The sequence below is a fragment of the Opisthocomus hoazin genome, chromosome 9 (genome assembly GCF_030867145.1).
Source record: "Opisthocomus hoazin isolate bOpiHoa1 chromosome 9, bOpiHoa1.hap1, whole genome shotgun sequence".
Classification (NCBI taxonomy): Eukaryota; Metazoa; Chordata; class Aves; order Opisthocomiformes; family Opisthocomidae; genus Opisthocomus; species Opisthocomus hoazin.
The window spans coordinates 23,906,959-23,929,424 of NC_134422.1; the positions used below are offsets into that span (position 1 = coordinate 23,906,959).

Consider the following 22,466-nt stretch of genomic DNA (forward strand, 5'->3'; position numbering starts at 1 on the left):
CGGCAAGGCGTAGAGCAGTCGGGAGTTTATAGCGGTAGTTACGAAACAAGGAGTCACCTCCGCGAGTTTGAAACAAACGCTTTTCTCTAGAAAGCGGAACTTTTTTTGGCTGCGGGTCAATAAAAACATCCTGCAGGTAATGCAGAGTTCACACGCTGCGCGCGCGCTGCCGTGCCAGCTGACAGCAGAAATGGTTTTGCTGGAAACCAGCGTTTTTCACAAGCATTCGGCGGCTGAACTGGCCGGGCTGTGCAGCTGGTGCACGCGCCCGTCGCGGGGTGAACTGGGCGGCAGACCCTCGGGAGACCCTCAGAGCAGGCAGCAGGAGTCTCCGCGGCCCTTCCAGCAGCAGCTGCAGCGAGCGGCCCTGCGTGCCGCGTGCTTTTCCACTGCTGCTGAAGCTCCGTCTTTCTCCTCGGTTGAAGCGTAACAGTGGTGCTGCGCCATGAGGTCTGCACGCGGAGGACTGCTGGCAGGAACCGCGGCTCTGCGCCCCCTCCGCCGCGGGAAGGGAAGATGGCGGGGTTTAGGCCCCTTGGCGAAGGGCTGACCTTCGATTTAGCCCACGGGTTAGGGCCGGGTTACACCGCCCAGCTCCGAAGCGCGCAGCTGCCCGAAGGGAAGGCACTCCGACACCCGAAATGGCAGCGACGGCGGGGGACCCGCCACCCCTGCCCGGCCCCCGCCCGCCGCGCCGACCCGACCCGAGCAGCGGGGGCGGGTACGAGGCCGCGGCGGGGAGCGCACTGCGCATGTGCGCCGGGCAAGCCGAGTCAGCCCAGGCTCCGGGCGGTGGCTCCCTGGGGGCGGGGCTATGCAAACAAGCATTCGCGCGGATGTGCTTCTTAAAGGCTCCCGCCGCGCCGGCGCGGCGCTCGGGGCGGTGCCGGGCATGCGCGCGGGCTGCGCGTCGCGCAGAGCGCAGCTATTGGCTCTCCGCCGCGTTTAGGCGGACGGAAGCGGAAGTATGTGTGCGCGCGCGCTAATTTCCGGTGAGCGGGTGCGCGGGTTGATTCGTTCTGCCCGGCTGACTCGGCCGCCGCCGCTCGGAAATGGCGGGTGAGTCCCCGGCCCGGCCCGGCCCGGCCCGGCCCGGCCTGGCCTGGTCTGCCCTGCCCTGCCCCGCGCCGCCCGGGGCAGGGTCCGGCCTGCCGCCCCGGCCGCGGAGGGGGCGGGGGGGGGGGCGCTGCCGGCGCCTCTGCGCGAGGGGTAGTGGGGCCCCGGGGGCGGCCGGTCGGCGCCGTTCGTGGCGGGTGGGGCCCCGGTGCCGCCCGCGGGTGGGAGCGCAGTGGCCGGTACGTGGGGCGAGGGAGCGGGGCGTGGGTCGGCGGTGCCGGTGAGGGCTGGCCGCGGCCAGCTGTCGCTGCGGGCCCGGTGCTGCCGGGCGGGTGTCCCCGGGCGCACGGTCCCCGCGCTTAGCGGCGGACGGGCGGAGTGTGCCTCCATGCCCGCGGACGAGTCGAAAACGCGAACTTGTTTGTGCTTAAGGTTTACTACGTGTAGTTGGAGGAAGAGCTTTCTGATGAGACTTCTGGAATGGGGGGGGGCGGGCTGGAGTTGTGAAGCGCTTGAAAAATACCGTGATAAGCGACACGGGTGTTCTGGGATGGATTATGCTTTGAAAAACAGACTAGATCCGATTTGTGTGTTACTGCTTTGCACATCCGCTCGGGAAGAGGTGGTGATGGTGTAATTGCTGGTGGTATGCATGCCGCTGTAGTTCGTGAACACCTGTTTCTGAAAATGACTTAATGCAAACACTTGAAATGCCCTGAAACATGTTACTTAACAGGTTCTTCAAAAGAAACGTGTTAGACTGCGTTCTTGATTTATAATTACAGCTTTCAAATATGTTTTATTGGTAATAACTTATAACATGTAAATGTTTTTATTGTAATGCTCTTCATTCTCAGAAACTAGAGAGAGATACTTGTGGTCTGTCTTCTAGTTCAGAAAAGTGAGAGAAATCTCTATATTTTTTTTATGCATTGTAGCGTATTGTACCTTTATTCAATATTTTTAGTGGTTTGTTGCATGTGTTTTCTGATTTTGAGAACCCTTTTCTAAATATGTTCTTTGTATAATTGTGACACATAAATTGTACTCAACTCTTAAAAAAAACCCGACTTTTTTTTCAGGACTTAGTGCTATGGAGAAGAAGCTGGCTGAATACAAGTGTAACACAAATGAAGCAATTCAGCTGAAACTAGGTAATGTCACTCTTTAAATATTTCGTATTTGATACTGGAATATTTTTAGTACTTTCTTAAACTTCCTTATAGTTAAATTCATGCAGGTTTTAATATGTACTTACTGATGTAAATATACAAAGGCAAGAACAGGAATATGTGTCTAGTTTTTGCTGAGATTACTACAATTAAAGCACAGCTATAGAAATTCAGTCCCGTCTCTGCATAATAGTGTCAATAGCAATTTAGTAGCATGTTACCAGAGTGCATTGGAATGGCATCTTATCTTATTTTTTTTAAGTATTCTAGTTCCCTGTTTCTTCTCTAATCCTTATGCTGTGATGCAGGCCTAAGTATGAGTCGTCTTCATGGAGACCCTAACAACAGAACTCATTTCTTTAGGGTTACAAATATCTAATTGCATATTTTTAAACATCTTTCCCTTTATTCTTTCTTTGAAGGAAAAAAAAAATAAAAGCAAGAACGAAGACTGAAAACTGTTGCTGGGTTGGGTTTTTTGCTGCCCTTCTCCACCCACATCTGGATTACACATGACACTTTTAATGAGAATTGTTTAAAATTTGAATAGAAGAAAAGTCACTCTTTCGAGAGCTATTTATTGCTCTCTGTAGCTAATTTGCTTGTTTAGGCACCCAGAATACAGATGGAATTACTGAACTCTTGGTGGGCTTGCTTATATCTCAAATTTACATGCAACAGTAAAAACTTGAAGAATAAGGCACACCTATCTAATTTTTAATCTTTACAGCTCTTTAGCGATTTGTTCCCTTGATTAGTACAAATATATTAGTTTATTAAGAAAATAAAAGTAATGAACCTGTTAAGCACTTTTCAGAACTACTACTAGCAGTCTGTTCTGTGTAGTTTAATACACAATCACCTTTGGCTTGTGAGCCAAATTGTCATTGTAGCCAAAATGCTGAAGTCTTTAAGCCACTGTAATTGTGAAGTATTTCTCTTCCTCTTAAACATTATTTTAAATAATGGTTTTGTGACTGAATCTAATGTTTTATTTTTCTCTTCCACCTTTCTAAAACCAAAGGAAAGAATGAGAGATAATGATATCTGAGTGAATTTTGTGTAACAATCTGAGGAGCTACTGTATTGGATGTCAGGGAGACTGCTAGAGGGTTTTTAATTAAGGCACTCGTTGCCCATCTTGGCTAGTATTTTTAGCCTCCTTTTTTTCTTTCAGAGTGTAGGTGTTCCACATACAAAGTACATTAAGAGAAAAGATGAGAAGCTGCAAAGTGGAACCATTAAAAAAAACACACGTATTTCCCATGTGCATATAGAAGCAGTCATGCACTGTGCTCTGCAGGGTCCTAATTTCTTCCATGGTGACAATTCAGAATCACTCTTTGTTTTTTGTTTTGTTTCTTTTTTTGTTGGTTGTGTTTTTTTAACATTACTACTTTGCCTCAAACCAGTTGCTCTTTGAATTAAACCTGAGAGGACAAGAGCAACCATTCTCTTGCTTTTGAGAAGGCCAAACTTTTATCTTGTCACTGGAACACTCCTCATTTTCATTTTTCTCTTCGAGTAATTAATTTCTAATATTATCAGAAAACCTTTTTTTTTCTTCATCTCTGCTTTACTGGAGTAAAGCTGCAATGAAGCTGTAGGTCAATATTCAACATGCTTTAAAAAAAAGCTTTAATAGCAGTATTAACTCCTACAACATCGAATGCTAATGCAATATTAACTCATTCAGCATTAAAAATTTGTAACGCTTGTCTTGAGCTACCTGTGCCTCGTTAATGTGGCTGAACTATCACTTTAATGCCAAAGTTAGAGTTATATCCCTTCCAATTTTAAGTAATTTTTTAAACTGCAAATGCACAGAGGGATGTTTGGGAGTGAAGTATCTCAGTCTTCTAAAATTTTTCCTAGGAAATCCTACTTTAATCTCTTAATTTCATCCACTAATCATAAATCTTATGTTTTATGATGGAAGAACTCCTGTCACAATTACTGTGGAGCAACTGCTGTAACTGCATAAGCATGAATAAAATGCTTGTTCGGTAAGTCACTGAGTTTGAGTAGATGCCATTATAGAAAATACTTTTACGTTACCAGAAAAGACCCTGTTTAATACTAAGGTTTGAGGAAAAGTAAAGAGTCAGGGGAAAAAAAATCATGAATTGTTTTGGTAACATCGGTACAAGTAGCAGTATAGTATTGGTGCAGCTGTTTTGTGTGTATCCACGCTGATTCTCCAAAACATTGACATGAACATAAATGCACATAAACATTTCTTTCCATTCATCGCTCCATGAAAACTCCCTACAGTGAAGTGTTCGCACCTGCATGTAGGAGAAAAATGGCAGAATGAGAAGGCAACATGGACTACGTGTTCGCTCTGGCTTACTGTGGGAGTATCTCACTAGGCAGTGTCCTCAATGTTCAAGATTAATTTAAAGGCAGTAACGTTCAGGAGATTATATATGAAATATATAGATGTATACATCTATGTAAATTTCTCAGTTTTATTCTGCTTAATGATTTGATCTCCTCAAATCAAATAACATGCACCTAAATTGCACAATATGTCTTTATTTCATTTGTATGCCAGCCTAACATAGATAGGTTCATAACTGAAGTTGTCTGACTCTGTAGTGGAAGAATGCGTGAACATCTGGCATGGCATTTATGAATAAACAAACTGAAGCTGATGACTTGGTCATACTCTTTTTTTTTTCTTTCCCTTCTCAGTTCGCTTTCCTGAGGATTTAGAGGATGACAACACAACGTTTAATCCGGAGTATAGCCATCAAGTGTTTGGAGATGAGTAAGTTCAAGTATCCAGAGTCAAATTAATAGATTCGGAAGGGGAAAGTTGTTTCCAAATTCTTAGAAAACGAGAAATCCTGCTATACCCAGCTGTTATAAATGACACAGCAATACTTCAGTTTTATGACTGTATAGTGACACAGTGGCCTTGGTGCCTAGCTCCTAGAGTTTGAGGCTGTAGTCATTTTCTATGCTGTTTTTTAGGTAGATTAGCAGAGAATGAAATACCTGCTTTTTGCTGTCTGAATTACTTCTTTGAGGGGGTATTGTGTTCATGGCTTTTTTCAGATACTAAGAAAGAATTATCAATTCTTGCTAGTAACTTTCATAGTAATGTGTACCAAAAAAACCCAGTAACTAGTAACCATATATCAATTTATTTTTTACTACTATATGGGATTTTTAGTGAATAAAGCATAGAAATCAAGTGTCTCTTAAACTCACATTGCTGGCTGTTCTGGATCATTGAATGTTAACTGTGTTGAATTCAGGGGTTTATTTTCTCTAATACATATGGTATGCTTCTAGCCAGTTAGACGTACAGGAGATACAGCAACTATACAAAAGTATTGTTTCGGGGGTTGTTTGGGGTTTTTTTTTTGTTTTTTGCACGTATGCTGACTTTCATTAATATTGTGGGAAGTTATCCACTGTGTCCCTGTTGCTGAAGTGTCATTTAGTATTTTCAGTAGAATGATATTCAACAATCTGGCTGTAGGTTCTTTTTAAAAAAAAAAAAAAAAAAAAAACAAAACACAAAACAAACACTAAGAAAAATCCACATGGATGTGTCTGTGGACTTCATGAAGTAGTTAAATTTCTTAGTTTCCAGTTCCTTTAAAAAGCGTTCTAAGTACTTACTTCGAGTAGGATGAACTACGTATCTTAATTATAATAAAATTAAACTATTACACGTATACTGCAGCTGTCATTGACAATAACTGTACTTCTAGTAATGGGAGATCTCTCCAATCTGTCAGTATAACTAACAAGCAAATTCATGTTCCAGCACTTACACTTCAGATTTGAAATTATAAATGTGCTACCGTAAAAGAAAAATCTCAGTAAAAAAATTTAACTATGCATTAAAATGACAAAAAAGGAATCTGTTTAGTTGTGAACATTACCATTTTCTACTATTCGGCGTTTTGCCTGAAAAGAAATTCTCTGGGTTTCCCTGCAGTATAGTGTTCATGTTCAGGTGAGTCGTATTTTCAAAGTAAAAAAGACTTTTGTATTCCATACCCTTTTTTTGCATTTACTTGGTTCTAGTTAGATTGGATAAGTATGTAGAAACTGTCCACTAAAACCACACTGCCATGACTGGTTATCTATCTGTTTTATACAGTAAAAATCACAGTAGTGTATTCCAAAATATTATACTACACTGAAAAGTAATTTTAATAAATGTTATTGATCAATTAATATAAATAAATGTTAATGAGTTTGAGAAACATAAATGCAGTGTTAGCTATTTCAGGTATTCTTTCTTGAGCTGTCACAGTAAGTGCACAGACACTGCATTACTGAGTTCAGGAACATGTTCTATTCCTCCACTAGAGGAGCAAAATAACTAGTAGAGATAGTGTGAGGTGTTATCTCTGTCTAGCGCATATCCATTTTGATTCCATTTTCCTTTTAGGAAGCTTACTGTACCTCACTGGGAAAGGTGATGTGAACTTCAAAGCTTATTAAATTAGAGCTTTGTGATGCGAATGTTTTGCTGTGAAACTTGCATGGAGTTCCTGATTACTCTTTTCTCCTTCCTCAGTGAAGTTGCCTTTGGCTACAAGGGACTGAAGATACTCTTGTACTATATCGCTGGTAACCTCTCAACGCTCTTCCGCATCGAATATACATCTAAAGTTAATGAAAAGTTTGACTGTGTGGAGGTAAAGACAGAACCAGACCTGCACTTAAAATATTAACAAGGTTTAGTTGAGATATGGACAAGAATTCTAGGTTTAGTAGTTGCCCACTCAAACATGATTTACATTGAAAGCAAACAAAGCTTCCTTTGTTGCTAAGCTGAAAAAAGCTTTGAAATTCATCTGTCCGTTTCCCCCTTGTTCCTCCTTTGACTGTGGTACCATCAAAATTGTGTCAAGCAGGTACAGTTGAATATGAGGTGCTAATACCAAGACCAGTTCCACAGAAAGCCCCAAGGACTTAGCAAGTCTGTATTTCCATGTTAACTGTCTTCAGAAGGAGGACTAGCATTGGTGGGTTTTATATTGAAGTGAAGTCAGTAAGAAGGAAGAGGAGGTTTCTGTAAGCCGTTGATGAGGTAGGATACTTGGTTGTCTCTTCAAATGGCAAATTTGGAGGAGAAGTAAGACAAACAAGGTTAGAAACTTTTGGTTGGGTATCATGTGTGCTTTGCATCTTACTTAAAGGAATATAATAGTACAGTTACCTGCAGGAATTTTTGTTTGGTCTCGGGTTTGGGGGTTTTTTTTGTATTTTTCTCTTTTTGCCTATAGGTGTTCCAAGCTTATAAAACAGTTGTAGAAAAGCTTTTTTTAAAATTCTTCTGCCTATATGGTCTCAGAATATTTTTGAGATAATCCCACAAAAGCTGAGTTAGTCAGTCTTTTAGCCAACTGAAAAAAGATACATGGAACCAGGAATAAAATATCTTCTTAACAGTGTTTTAAACTGTTAAATCCTTGTATAAGTACCTGTACAGATATTTAGAAATACTCAGTTTTTCAGAGTGGTCTCTGCTGTGTTAAGAAAACTTAATATCATCCAAGTTTTACTTAAACTCAGTTCTTTCTTCTTTATTTTGCCAAAAGAGCTAATGATACGGTTATTGATGAATCTTCATAATACTCTGTAGCGTGAAATGGCTAGAAGTTTGCACTGACTTCAAATTACTCTGCCCGAGAAAAGCTTTTTTTAAAAAAAGTAAACATATTTATGACTTTAAGCTGTATATTAAGTTCCTAATCTCAAACTCATTGAAGTTTATTTAAACATATTTTTAAGGAAAGGCCTGTTCTAAATGAAAAAAATACTGGAATGAGTTTGTTAAATTAATTTTAAAGATTTGCCCTTCCTTGTTCTGAAGTTGTATTAGAATATACTTAGTTCAGCAGGCTAAGTGCCTGGACATGTCTGAAATATTTTTGAGGCTAGGGCAACATATCTTAGGAGTGAAAGGTCATGTTCCTCTATCTTCAGAAGGTTTTTTAGAAATAAGGACAAAAGGAAAGCCTGATGGCAAAGTGGCAATTGTATTAAAATCAAACAGTCCAACCTTTCACCAATATAACTTCCAAAATCATGTCACAACAGAAATCCACGCAGTAGCACCTTTTTACTCACAGTCTGTATTTTCTGTACAAATAACAAAGCCACTACTTCTATGGCACTACAAGCAAGGTAAAGAAAGTCTGTCTTGCCCTGGGCACACTTTGCACTTTTGATCGCTCAGAAACCTTGATTCTTTCAAGCCCTGTTTCCTCTACGGAATTATTCCTCCAATTTCCTGAGGGTTTCAGATGGGGACAAAAAAGAGGATGTTTTTGAGCGAGGCTTCTGTGTACTCTCCAGAGTATTTACAAGCTTTGACTGAATCAGAAGAATGTGATAGCTTACCCTGTGCTTCCCTTGGTATTGTTAACCCTGTGTGCATCCAAATTGGCTGCTCAGAAGGCTGTGTCTAAACCTTAGTTGGAAAAAAAGATAGAGCAGTCATCAATGTTGTTCTGCATTTGAATATGCTCCACCTTAAGATATGAATGTGTTTGCAAGAGATTAAAGCATAAGCTGTCATTTCAGCAGGGTGTTAATTTAAATGCATATTAACATCTACTTTTCGAAGTTAGCTGTTTAGTTACTGATCTCAGCTCCTTCAGGGTAATCATACTAAGTTGAGGACTATCTGCCATACGTGACAGGTAATCTTTGAACTGTGACTGGACAGTGTTTAGGAAGGGACAGCAGTTTCTGCCTTTAACATAACTGTTTACAAGTGAACAGTTAGTTTTCATGCTCTGCACATTACTCACAGCTTAGGGTTTTGTATCCAAATACCTACACAAGCTCATTCAGCAGCAGGTGGTTTTATTCTGTGATATTAAGTTTGGTTCTGTTATTGCTAAAGCAGCTGCTACAGTTTCTGCTAGGGACTGACAGAAATATTCCTCCCAATACCACTTTCTTTTTTCTCCAAGATCTCCTCAAAGATGAGGAAAAAGATGAGATCCTGAAATGTCAAGAGTCAGTCATATTAAGATGCATAAATATCATCTCTCCCAAAAGATGGATCTAAACCATGTTAGTGGGGAAGGTTCAGCAAAGTTCTGTTTTGAATAGAAGCTGGCACTTCATTTAGTGAAAACGGACAGAATCTATCCCTTGGATGGAGTTAATTCTTTCAAATATCTAAAGAGAGGCTGCTTTCTTCTAGTGTAAATATCACTAGCATTGATCTCCAAGTTGCTTGCTGCTTTGAGATTTGCAGCTGTTCAAGTATCCTCCTTTTCATCTGGATTTTTACGATGGGGTGGGGGAAAGTATTTCACTAACCTCTGAAACAGTCTTTACTATAAATGTATTTATCTTGGTTTGCAGCTGGTCTAATGCGTTTGCTTTATACAAAGGTTAATGAAAAAGTGTAACTTCAAAATTGGGCATCCTTTTTTTAAGTAATACTACTGATCATTCCATTGCTCCCCACTAAAATTAATACATATAATTGTTAGAGAAATTCAGCTTTCAAATATTTTTTTATAATTAGTTTAAATGAAGCCACTTCTAAACAGCATCTACGTGGTATAGAAGTGTCATAACTCCCTGTTAGTACAAGAGTAATCTCTGTATTAAAAATATCCAGAGTGAAATGCTATGTACAGAGACACTGCCCACTTCAGTAACCCTACTACAAATGAAGTTTAGTTACAAGCCTGTACTGAATTCTTCATCGTCACCTCACATGATTCTGATTATGAAGGTAACAGATTACAAGCAGTAATATTCCATGAACCATAAGCTCAGCAGCTCTTGGCTGGCTTCATTCGGGTCGTTAAATGTTGCATTGTAAGTGGATTTGCCTATGTTTAACACTGCTGCTGTAGTCAGCTGGCTTGTTTTTCTGAACTTATGCATCATCGTGTGCATCCATGCCGATTGGTAAGATACGAGTGCCTTGCTCTGATAAATGTGGACCTCTCACCCAGATCAGAGAAATACACAAGGGGAAGGCAGTAAACAAATTTTGGTAACTCCATGGATTATGAGCACTTCAGAGAGAAGTGTTTGGAAAGTGCCTACTATGTAATGGGTGTTTCCGTTAACAAGGACAGGTATTAATGAAACAAATTATTTTGTATGGTGTTGATATTTCAAGATTCTAGTATTCCAGGAGTTACTAACTGAAAATTGGGTCACTTAAACTTACACCACCACCAGACTGAGGACTCTGGGATTTTCTCTGTAGGCAAGGGAGATCTTGTTAACCCTAAAAGTAACTGAAGAATGTGGTTTCTTTTCTTAAATTATGTCAGGCCCCGTTTCAAGGGGAGAGAACTTCTAGGAGGCAGTAGGTAAAAATGTTGTAGTCATATAGAACTAAGAAGGATTATCTACTGCTTTATCTGCTAAGTCTCTGTTCTCATGATGCTCCTAATGCTATTTTATGGAAAACCAAGATTTTTCTGTGGTGGCAGCCAGCAATGGATGAGTTATTTCAGCAGGTGAAAGTTTGTCTTCCTTCTTATCGCTAATGAAGAAACTTACAAATGTGAAGGGAGCAAAATTACTTAAACATTATTTATATGATACTTCATACTGTATGTTCACCCTTTCTAGATATCTTCCACAGTCTGAGATACTGAACTGGTGCTTAGAAGTCTTGTTTTTATTCTAGATTACTTTTATATGCCTTTTTCAGATATATAAAATGAACATCACTACAGATTCTTAGTTTTGGTTTCCTACAGCTTTGTCAGCAGTGCAGACTTCAGATCTGTGTAAACAATGCACTTGCACAGTTTAAAAAAAAAGACATTTCTAATAAGTGTTCCATACAAACACTTTTTCTTTATGTAATTCACTGATTCTGAAAAAATGGCTGATTTTGTGTAATGCAGTTAAATCAGTAAGTGTGAAGAAAATATCTTTAATATTGCTTTAAGAAGAATAGCAAAGGTTGCAATAGATGAATCTCCGTTGTTTTGAGAATGAAATGGATTTAAAGATTGTATGCATTTTGACTGGGTTCTTACACCAAGTATTGTAGAGCTGTATTTTAACTGCTTAATAGCTCTCTCTACAGATATAAATATAAATGTTGGTAGTACCAAACCATTAAGAATAAAACTTGTTTGTGCTGAACTACATCCATCTTTCTCTACACTGAAAATATAACTGAATGATAAAGTGCTATTCATTTGCAGGTGCATTGCTTCTACTTAAGGGACTATGGTTGAAAGGACAGGAATTAGTAGCATGTTGTATTAGCCTTTTGTAGTGTATTTTGTTCTAAGCATCTTAATTTCCCTGTTTTGAATGCTAAGTAGCAAGGGTCTTGGTTTTGAACTAATACCCATCATGCATGTAAACGGTGTGAAAGAGCTGCTTAGTAAGTTAACACAAAGTGTTCTTGTGTCAGTCCTTGTGGAAATAGATACAATACAAACATTACAGCTGAACTCACGGCAAACTCCATTAAGTAAAAACCTGGATTCATTGTCCAGAGGAAAGTTTGAATTGAATGTAAGCTCATTTTGTTGAATGTAATGTCAGGCTTTTAGGGGTTGTATTGAGGAGTAGGGTTTTGTTAAGTTGAGACCAATTCATTAAGTTTTATTGCCTGGTGAGAAGCAGTAATACGTTATTGTGAAACTTCATCAAATATTCATGGTTAAAAAGAAGTAGTAAATGTATTCAATCAAGTGGTCTTTTGGGGGTCTGAAAAGGATTATGAAGTCTGCTCAGCTGATAGTCTCTAACGTGCATTTTGGTTATCTGAAAAGAGTAATTTTAATCTCTGAATTTAATTTTGGTGTCAGAATATTTGTTCTTCACCAGTATGTTAGACTACAGATCAGATTTGCTGACAGCATTGTTAAATTATATTTTTATTGTTTTATGTCAAACTTTGTTTTCAAAATGTTCTTTGATTTCAGTGCAGGATGTTGTAATCTGAGTTTGTAACGTGTTTTGCAGCTGATCCTGTAGGCAGGCATTTCAAGCAGGGAGACTTAAGAATGTAAGAGTGTGCTAGCTGTCACTTCCCTGTTTGGGAGCTACTGTTTTGGGGCTTTGTGCCTTTGTCTCCACTTAGTTCTGCACCACCTCTTGTAAGCTGCTTGTTTGGGAACTTGAGTTCTGCAAGGCTGTGTAGCATGGAAGTCTCGGAAAATTGTTGGCTGGAAAGTCTTAGCTTCTGAATATGCTGCACTTTCAGAACAGCTATCAACATTCTTGAGTTTTACTTGGGCTAATGTAACAATCTCTAAACATAAAAATGTTCATGAACTTACGTTGTAACTACAAGCTTTTTGATGCTTGCAGTGGCTGGATTGTGACCTTTCTGGATTTTGTCAGTGCAGGACCTTTACTTGCTGGAAGGTCACTACTGAACAACAGGAATGCTTGCTTTTTCTTTTTCTTACTCTTTTCTTTTTTTAAATTACTGTTAGGCCATGGCACCTCTTTTATATTAATTTCTTATAGCACAATAATGACATTAATGCTGTCTGTTTTGAATCTACCACTGATCCTGCCCCCTTTTATAATCTCCAGGCTGATGATGTTGAAAGTAAAATCAGAGAAATCGTTCCTCCTGGTTTTTGCACAAACACAGATGACTTTGTCTCTCTGATGGAGAAGGAGGTCAACTTCAAGCCCTTTGGAATGCTGCTACACACATACTCTGTCCATAATGAGGAAGCTGGTGAAGATATAACATACCAGATATACAAGGTATGAATAATAAGTGAAACTTTGGTTTCTAAGCAACCAAATTAAAGTTTATTTTGGAGTGATGTGCCTTCAGTGATGTTTCAACTATAGTATATAAAGACTATAATTTTACCAGTTTATTAATAATTATAAACATGCTTTTTTGTATTGGGTAATTTCATTAGGTTTTGCATAATTTTTTCCTCTTACATCTGTGATAGGTTTCACCTGACTTCTGCTGGCTTTTTCCCTAGGCTGACATGACATGTCCAGGCTTTCGAGAATATCATGAAAGGCTTCAGACGTTCTTGATGTGGTTTATTGAAACTGCTAGCTTTATTGATGTAGATGATGAAAGATGGAACTACTTTCTAGTGTAAGTACAGTTCTAAAGCAATAGTGGACCTTATTACCTCCACAAAGCCTGCATTTTAATTGTGGCTGGCCAATTATTGGAGCAGTATAATGATATTTTTCCCAGGAAAGAAAAACCATTGTTTATGAGGCTTGAGTTTTCCTCCATTATGCTTTGCGAAACCTTGAGAATAGAGCTGAATTAAATGCTGTTGTCCGTTAGAGCCCTGAATGTAGGCTTAAACAGTAAAACGAGCTTTGCCTGTGTTTTCTTTTACTTGCCACCTATTCATCTTTATAATAGGCAAGTGCACTGAAGTGCCGTAAAGAGGCCTGATTTATCCAAGTTGCTGCACACCAATTAAGTGAATTGTACATTCAGAACATAGCAGGTGTACCCATTGGGCCCTCACAGAGTAGCTTGCTGACACTGAAAATTCAGTTGGAGAATGGAAAAGAAAATGGACACTGCATGGGAGCGCGACTGTAATTGACCTGCTTGGCTTTCTGTTTTATCTGCAGATTTGAGAAGTATAATAAGGATGGAGCTACGCTCTTTGCGACCGTAGGCTACATGACAGTCTATAATTACTATGTGTACCCAGACAAAACCCGGCCACGTGTAAGGTAATTGGCGGCGTAACTCGTGCCTTGCCTTTTATTTCAGAAGAGGGAACTGCTGAAGTTCCCAATACTTGTTTATAATGGTGTTGATTTGTTTAAAAAAATCCCCATTATTAGCAGGCTATGCACTGATTTATTTCATTGTTGCCTTCTTGAATCGGAGGGAACCTCAAACAAGTTTTGAATATTTACCAATTTTAAGACTCCGTTAAAAATTATATTTCAACATGAAGATTGCTACATGTACTTTAATCTAAAATGAAATACCATTTTGTTGTTAAGCCTTTACACTATAATGTTTGCAAATGCATGCATTTGAACTGAAAATACATTCCTTTGTCTGTAGCCAGATGCTGATCTTGCCACCCTTCCAAGGAGAAGGCCACGGTGCTCAGCTGCTTGAAACAATTCATAGATACTATATGTCTTCTCCTACAGTACTTGATATAACAGGTTTGTTTAAAATTTTTAGCTTGGTTCACATCTTTAATAAGGAGCTTGTAGCATTCACAGGTTATTAGCCTGCAAACTAACTTCCATGTTCATCTGTCAGAATTAAATGGCCTTTTGAAGATTTAGCTTCAGCTCAGGATTAATAGTACCCTGGTTTACAGAAGAACTGTATATAATGTAGCTCCTTAAATCCTTTACTTAGAGAACAGCACACCAGGAAAATTCAGTCTTTAGCATGAACGGATTACCAGCTAATTAGCCATTTGATTGTGAGATACACAGCTGAGTTTGCCAAGAGATCAAGCTTTGTCAAATTCCTTGTTCAACTTACTCCTATTAGCCAAAACTCAAAAGTGGGGACGGGGGGAGAAAACTAAAATAGCATATTAATTTAGTGTGCAAGCCAAAATCTTACAGACAGTAAAAATCTTTAGAGTATTTGTGCCCTGGGAGCATGTATTGCTGACTGAAGACACCCATGATATTAGAGTTGTGTGCACAAATACCTGAAAATAAAAAATTGAGGAAGTGGCAGAGGGGAAGAAGAGTGTATGTGCATTAAAAATATAACAAAAAATGGCTACAAACACGACACCTGTTCTGTGGTTTCAACTCCAATGTAGGAAGAAACACAGTTCAAACACATGACTTGGTCATTCAGTTCTAGGTGCTGTCTCAGACCTCATCTTAGAAATAACCCCCTCATTCCAACTAAAATACAATAGAATGCTTGCTTTTACAATGCATTGCTGCAGGATAATCCTAACATAAAGTAATCCACCTAATCCACCTCACTTTCAATTCTGTTTGTAGGAACCTAAGGAAGTAAAACTTCATTTATGCAACAGAAATCATGTGCATCATGCATTTACTTTTCACTTTTTCTTTTTAATAGTACAAAGCTTTACGTAGCTTTCATAGCTGAGGATAAACAAGGTCATTTTCTTTGTGTAGTTCGTAAGTGGGAACAAAGTTGCTTATGGGACCGTGTTGATGTTTACCACAGCTGGTTCTCAACTTTGTTTTTTCTAAAGCAACAATTTTGATAGTTGTGCAGCCGTTTTGAGCAAAGTGGGAGTAACTTGAAATTGTGAGCAGCTCTTCCTTAGGTCCTTCCAGCCTTTTCATTTTGGATAAGCTTGTCCTGCGGGTCCTCGTACCTTCCCCTATCTTCCTTGCTAACAAAGAGCTAACTCGTGGTCAATACATGGCTACTTTAGTTGTATAGAGTAGCATAGCTTTGCCAGTCTTTTTCAACATAATTAGTTTGTCTTCTAGTAGTGCTACCACTCTGTCAAATATAGAATAGAGGGAATGCACAAGAAAAAGGGTTTATAAATAGAATCATTTCTTTTCCAAAGGAGCTACATTGGATTGAACATGTATATTGTCAGTCTCTTAGAAATGCATATATAATACTGTACAGTACTGCATATGCAAAATATCGGAAGTTTTTCTTTCTGCAATCTCTTTAATGTCTACTGTCAAACATCTAAAACTTTGATAGCAGTACTTATGATTAAGCACAGCTGTTTATATATTGATGAATACTGTATCTGCTTTTGTCTTCCACATTTCTTTGTAATTACATACCAGAGATGATACAAATAATGCTGATATTAACTATGTGGGTTTTTATTTTTTCTAGCTGAAGATCCATCTGAAAACTATGTGAAGCTAAGAGACTTTGTTCTTGTAAAGCTCTGTCAAGATCTGCTATGCTTTTCTTCAGGAAAGTTAATGCAAGGTTTCAGTCAAGAAATGGTGATGGAAGCTCAACAAAAACTGAAAATAAATAAGGTATTAAATGAGAACAGTTGTAGTTGGACATATTCTTATCAAACTAGCAGAGCAAGAATTTAAACAGAGGTGGAGACTTGGAATTTACACTCTGGCTTATTTCAGCAGATTTCTAGGATGTATCTGAAAGGGAGATGCCTAGCTCATGGTTTTAGATAAATGCTTTTTTTACCTACTAGTTCTGTTGACATAATAGAATTTGACATGGTTTCCATTTCTTTCAAGTATATTTGTACAAATACCAAGTGTTGTTCTGGGAATGCAGAACACTAAAGTAGCAAACAGCTGCTACTAAGGCAGCTCTAAACACTTGTGAGAACTAAACAATTAAATTTGCTGGTAATATCAGTGAATGATTAAACTCATCAGTGAGTATGGTAGTGAAAAGGCAGAGTTGTGTAATTAGATATATTTGAAAGTGGTTTAATGAAAACTTTGAGGCTTGAGGGATGATGGAAGTGAAGCCATATTCAAATGTGTTCATGAAAATGGTATAGCTTGTCTCAGGAGACTACATACGCAGCCTTCTATGTCTGGTATCTTAAACTTGAAAGGATAAGTAAGTTGGTTTGTTTTGGTTTTTTAATGATATCTGAATATGTGTTAGTGTAGGAGACAAACCATTTTATTTTTGTTCTGTTGCTCAGCAAAAGAATACCTGACCTTAAATTCTATTTTCATACACATGCAACGTTAATAGTAATATAGTAGCAACATGATTTTTTTTTTCTTCCCAGATGTGATACTAGCTGATCCTGGTTCCAAAAGCACTTCAGTGTTTCCATTTACCAATTCTTTCATTTTCTTCCCTAGTAGACAAAAAACTTTAAATATTGTTGTTTCGTTCTCTTATTTAGAACTTCCAGTGGGCCTTGTGAAGGACAGTAGGTATATGGAGATTATTTACAAAGTAGATACTGTTTAGTAAAACATTGCTTAATGTCACTCTAGTTCCAATCCTTCTGTATTTTTGGACTCTGGCTTCTGGACTTTCTGCTGCTCATTTACAATAGATCCTTGAAGTGCCTTTACAGCTGATGCAACACTTTGAGATATCAGACACTGGCTGCATGGCAGAAAATGGTTTTGAAGGAAAAACAAGAATATTTATTCATTTAACCCACTAAACAGAAGGATAGGATTGACAAACTTTGTCCATGTCTCTGTCTGCTGATAAGCTGAGGAACTGCTCTTAATAATTTAGTATTTCTCCACTTTGAGTTCTATTGGGTGACATCTGTTCAGACATGTCTTTTGTTCTTCTTTCTGTTCATTAGCAACACACAAGACGAGTTTATGAAATTCTCCGATTGCGTGCAACAGATATGGGGGATGCAGAACAGTCCAGAAGCTATCGGTTGGATGTTAAAAGAAGACTGATTGGCCCCTATAAGGTGTATATGACTTAAGTATAATTTAATACTTATTTCAAGGCTAATTATACTTGATTTTGCTTTCATTTCCATAAATGTAGTTGATGGCAATTATGTTGCCAATCAACTACTATTAGTTATGCAGTGTTCAACTGACACACATACAGATGCAGAGAACATTCATGCATCGCAGTGCTGAAGATCCTGTGTTTGGCTCCTGACTGTTTCCTGCCCAATTCCGGCAGGAAGTTACTGCTAAGCTCATGTTAACTAGCTACAAGTGGCACTATGCCCAGGTAGGCTTAAGGGGAACAAAATGTAAATTTCTTGAAAAGGTTAAAAATATCTCAGACAAGCCAAAAATTTGAAGAGGTAAATGCTGTAATAAGTCTACACTGCAGAGTAGGTATAGTCTAGATTCTTGTTCTACTTGTTAGCTAGGTCTTTACAAAACAGCTTGCTAGAAGTAATCTAGCCATGTCAACACAGAACTCCATGCAGATGGAATATAAAATAATTTCAGCAGTAAAGTTTTTAAGCAAGCACTAAACTTCGTACAAAGTAATTTTCTTAGTTCTTAAGTATACTTCTCAGGTCTTCAGTATAGTTGGTCCGTGATTCATAAACTGACCTTCTGAAGTACAGATAAAAAAAAAAAAATCCTAGTTGCTAATGGCATCAGTCTTTCTATTAAGAGTCAAAAGACCACAAATAAATCTAGATTTATTGCTATAACTAGCATGTTAGCTGCTCTCTTCAATTAAGTACTTGCTAAGCAAACCAAAACCCTGTTGGAAAAGTTTTTCACAAAGTACGAGAACCACCTTGGTTAGCTTGCAAGCCTTCCTTAAACAGCACTTACCCTGTTATACCAAAAATAGCAAAACTTTGATGTACTCATGTTGGACTTCCAGGGGCTATTAGCAGAAATGAGAACCCAGCACTGTATTAAATACTTGCCTGATCTGGAGATAATACCATGTCATGCTGAGTCGCAGGCCCTTAAGCAAAACACTTTCTGTTCTCTTTCATGGGTGTCTTGTCTCATTTGCTAAATTTCGCTCGATGTCCACTACAAATAAGGCCGTGGCTTTTCAGCTAACAGGACTGTTACGTGGTTTCGATTCATTCACTCAGCACTGAAGTCCTATGGGGGAAATCCAAAATTCCGTAAGGAGCTTCAATTCTAGTGCTTCTAGCAATTGTTTCCACTTCAGTTTTTGCATGCAGTAAATGCATTAATAATGAATGGATTTTGTATTGCTAGATATGCAATATTGCTACTTCAGAATATTGCATTTTTAATTTTTCAGTTATTTCAATGAGGATTCAAAAGAATTCTTAAAGCAGCCAATACTCTTTCCTTAAGTTTCATGTTCTGAAATGCAGCCATCTTGTTTGTGGTAGTTCTACCTAGGGAACAGCTTACTCATGCGCTTGTTTTAAACAATGTTTCCAATAGATTTTAGTCATGGTGCTGTTTCCAGAAAATTTTCAGAACTTCAATTAAGCTAACTTTTAATATATGTGATAATTGGGGGGAGGGGGGGGCAAATTGTAATAAAGATTCAGCAATATTACTGCATACTCTAATGCTGCTATCATTCTTTTTATATAAAGCACTTGATAGCTTCATTTGAACAGTGCTCTGTAGATGTAGAATATTTCTAAATTGCCACTACCTTAATTTAGTAAAAATGGTATTGCATCTTACAGCTATTTCCTGGCTAACAGTATAAAAAATAAAACTGTATGCAGAAACCCCAGATGAAAAAAATACTATAATACATCTGTTCCCCTTGAAGACATCACTTTAGCAAGTAGACCTTTGCTGAAAATGCTGAGATTTTTATGTATATGGCACCACTAGATTGGAGCGACTGATACAGCCAATGGTGTTACTCTCTGTATAAGTACTGCTGATAGAGGAAAAAAAAGATCTTAGTGAACAGGGCATCACCCTAAGGTAGTTCAGAGGGTGAGCAGCTTGTGAAATTTCAGTTTCACTGTGGCTTCTTCATTTCTGAAGACCTCTGCTTTTTATGCTTATTAGTGGGCTGTGCTGCTAGACACATCTCCTTGATCATGTTGGGTTTTCTTCATGTAATGCTTTTTAGACGTAAACACCACTGCTGTGCTGCTTTTATTAATCGGAATACTTTGTTTGGCTTTTGTACTTGACCAGAATATACTTTTCTGCCCAGCCCAATAACTTGGTCCCAAAGAATCCTCTTGAAACTGCCCAGGTAAAATGTCACTGCAGGTTTCAGAATCTTGTGTACCTGGGTATGCTGGTAGCATATTTGGAGGGAAATGGATATTGAAACAACTGGTTATCTGAAACATGCAGAGGGAGTTTGCTTGTTATCTGGAATCTAGAACTTAGAGATAACCTAAAGCTACAGTATCAGACGTAATGGGCATTAAAAGCTGACATCTCTTTTTCAGAGCTAATATTTACAATCTTAACAGAAATTCCTGTTAATCAAGCAGACTTTGAACTAATTCTAGAATAGGGAGGTTTTAGTTTTTCTACTGACAGAAGCTTGCTCAGAAGATACTCATCTCCATTTTCATTTGGGCAACTCATCAAATTTTGAGTATCCTCCTCATTTTTACTAGATACAGCTAACAGGAACCTAAAATTTGAACAGCCATGCTGCTTTTGACATCCTTTCTACAAGGAAGTTTATTGATTATTGCCCAGAAGTGTGCATGGAGGCCTCATCAGGACTCCGATACAGAACCTCTTTTTCCGAATTGACTTTTGCTTATCTATAGGGTCTGCAGGAGATTATCAAAGCTTCTCTGATCTTACTCATTTACATTTACTGTCGTCTCCACTCACTTCTCCTGATCCTCAGCATCAGTCATAGAAAGAAAACAGTTTCCTTTGTGAGAAGTGTAAAATTGAACAGAGTACAGAAGGGTTTTGATTTGAGACTGATGGTAGAAGTAGAATTGTTTGAGGAAATTTTGTTGTTCTAACAAACTCTGTGGTTCTGTAGGCATTGAAAAGATTTATTGATAAGATGGCAGGCATACAGAATGCATATATTTCTCTTGTTTAATGAAGTGCTGAATTACATTCTGCTTTTACAAAGTGAGGGAAGACTGAAGAATGGAAAGTAACTAAGGAACTGAGCAGTTCAGAAATAGATACCAGCTGTATAAAAATATAGCTGGGGAAAGGAAAAACACCTTAAAATGCTTTTGTATTTAAGAAACAAATAAAAACGTCACATGTGTGATGCAGCAAGGGGAGCTCCTTATCTTATACAAATGTGTTTATGCTTATAAATAATCTTACTGCATTTCAATGCTGTTACTGCTAATCCCTGGTAACTTTTGAATAATATGTAACAATTCATGAAATGTTTTCTGTGTACAGGAGGCTTAATTTTTGATATTAAGTTATGGGGGAAAATTAGCTGACTGAACAGCCACATAATGGGACACCAGTGTGATTTAATGTCAACATAGAACTAAATTTCCTGGTCGATTTTTCTGCAGTCAATTTTTTCATGCCACACATCTTCAGTAGTAGAAGTACCATTAGACCTAATCTGTTTGGTTAAGGAAAAACTTTGAAACGGTTTTTCATTTCACTGGTTCATTGGTAATACAGAAACTATGGGGTTTTAACAGAAAAGGTGTCCTCGTCAAACACTGTTACTGTTTTTCTTAGGATTAGGGACTTCTTAAAGAACTAGAAACTGAAATTGAGTAAATTTAATGAAATACCATATTCTTGATGGTTACTGGTTGTGTTCAAACTACTGTTTGTTTGCTTAGAAAAAGCAGAGAGAACTTGCCAAGATGAGAAGGTGTCTAAGACCAGAGGAGCTGACGAATCAGTTGAACCAAATAGACCTAAATATGCAACATGAACAGTTAGAAGAGAGCTTCCAACAACTTGTTTCAGATTACCGAAGAGTCCTAGAACGACTTGCACAAGCATGAGGATCCTGCCTGTACAGGAAACTTGCAAACTTCTATACAGTGTTGTAAAGCACATCCTTAATTGCCACTTAACTGCAAAAAAAAAAAAAAACCCTCATGTGACGTTTTAATCACATTAAAGGTGACTTGTGTTTCTGTGCATTTTGAATATTTTCTATTTTTGTTGTAGATTTTTAAATGTTGTACTTCAGGTTTGGGGGCACTTATTGCTGAAATAAACAATGTAGATTCTCACATACAGTATCACTTCAAGTGTATGAATTTTCTTTCACCCTTCTCTTTTGCTTCAACACTTGATACATATCTGAATAGCAGGTTAACACATAAATCTAAGCAATATAAACATTGCATTTCAAGTTTCTCCTAACTTGATCCTCCTCACGCTGTTCTACCTGGACCTCTTGTACTGTGTAGGGCCTGCGCACTCTTTGGTTCAGTGTCATGCGAGCAGGTTGCAGGGCTGGTTCTGTGGCCTGGCTGGCATGCTTCCTGAATACAGGCTCTTTACCCTTTCTTAAAAGTGGATCCTGCTCCCATAAGCTGTCAGACCCATTTTACTTAAGCTTCTAAAGGGCTTGAACATATTCTTTTTCAAACCCTGAAGTCTGCAGGTTCACGATGTCAGGAAAATACCTCGCAGTTGAGGAAACAGCCAAGAGACTGTAAGGACTCTAAAAGCACTTCTGCTTTAGCTAGTGTAAGAAACATACAAATCTGAAGGAAATGAGTCCCTTGATACAGCTCCTTGACTCTCTTCTGCTGTTACTTCTCAGACTTGAGGTTAGTTCTTAAATACCCTGTCTCTCCATCAAAGGAATAAATGATGATATCTTTTCTTGTAGTTCAAACTTTAGAACTGTTGTCTTGGCCTGTAATCAAGAGGACTTAATCTGAATAAGGATCATTCAAAATTATTAACCAGGTTTCATGGTCTTAATGGGATTCTGGTCCAGTTTTAAAAACTGGAGTTTGTAGATTGACA

The 22,466-nt window shown here is 38.5% G+C and overlaps 1 protein-coding gene across 2 annotated transcripts; it reads left to right on the plus strand.

Moving 5' to 3' along the window:
* Positions 1-949: 949 nt before the first annotated feature.
* HAT1 (histone acetyltransferase 1) lies at positions 950-21,718 on the plus strand. Of its 2 annotated transcripts, none has more exons than XM_075430644.1 (11): positions 950-1,059; positions 2,139-2,210; positions 4,926-5,001; positions 6,775-6,895; positions 12,759-12,938; positions 13,172-13,293; positions 13,794-13,898; positions 14,242-14,348; positions 15,997-16,148; positions 17,426-17,542; positions 21,317-21,718. In XM_075430644.1, the coding sequence occupies exons 1-11, from the start codon at positions 1,053-1,055 to the stop codon at positions 21,482-21,484; spliced, it is 1,227 nt and encodes a 408-aa protein (XP_075286759.1). In that variant the 5' UTR covers positions 950-1,052; the 3' UTR covers positions 21,485-21,718. The 2 variants fall into 2 exon arrangements, with proteins under 2 accessions (XP_075286759.1, XP_075286760.1); XM_075430645.1 differs by lacking the exon at positions 950-1,059 and adding an exon at positions 1,214-1,295.
* Positions 21,719-22,466: the final 748 nt, after the last annotated feature.

Bases quoted from the DNA above. Each gene is read 5' to 3' on its own strand.
- HAT1 (XM_075430644.1), top strand. The intron at 2,211-4,925 runs GTAATGTCACTC...TTCCCTTCTCAG, and splicing joins AGCAATTCAGCTGAAACTAG to TTCGCTTTCCTGAGGATTTA. The intron at 17,543-21,316 runs GTGTATATGACT...TTGTTTGCTTAG, and splicing joins GACTGATTGGCCCCTATAAG to AAAAAGCAGAGAGAACTTGC.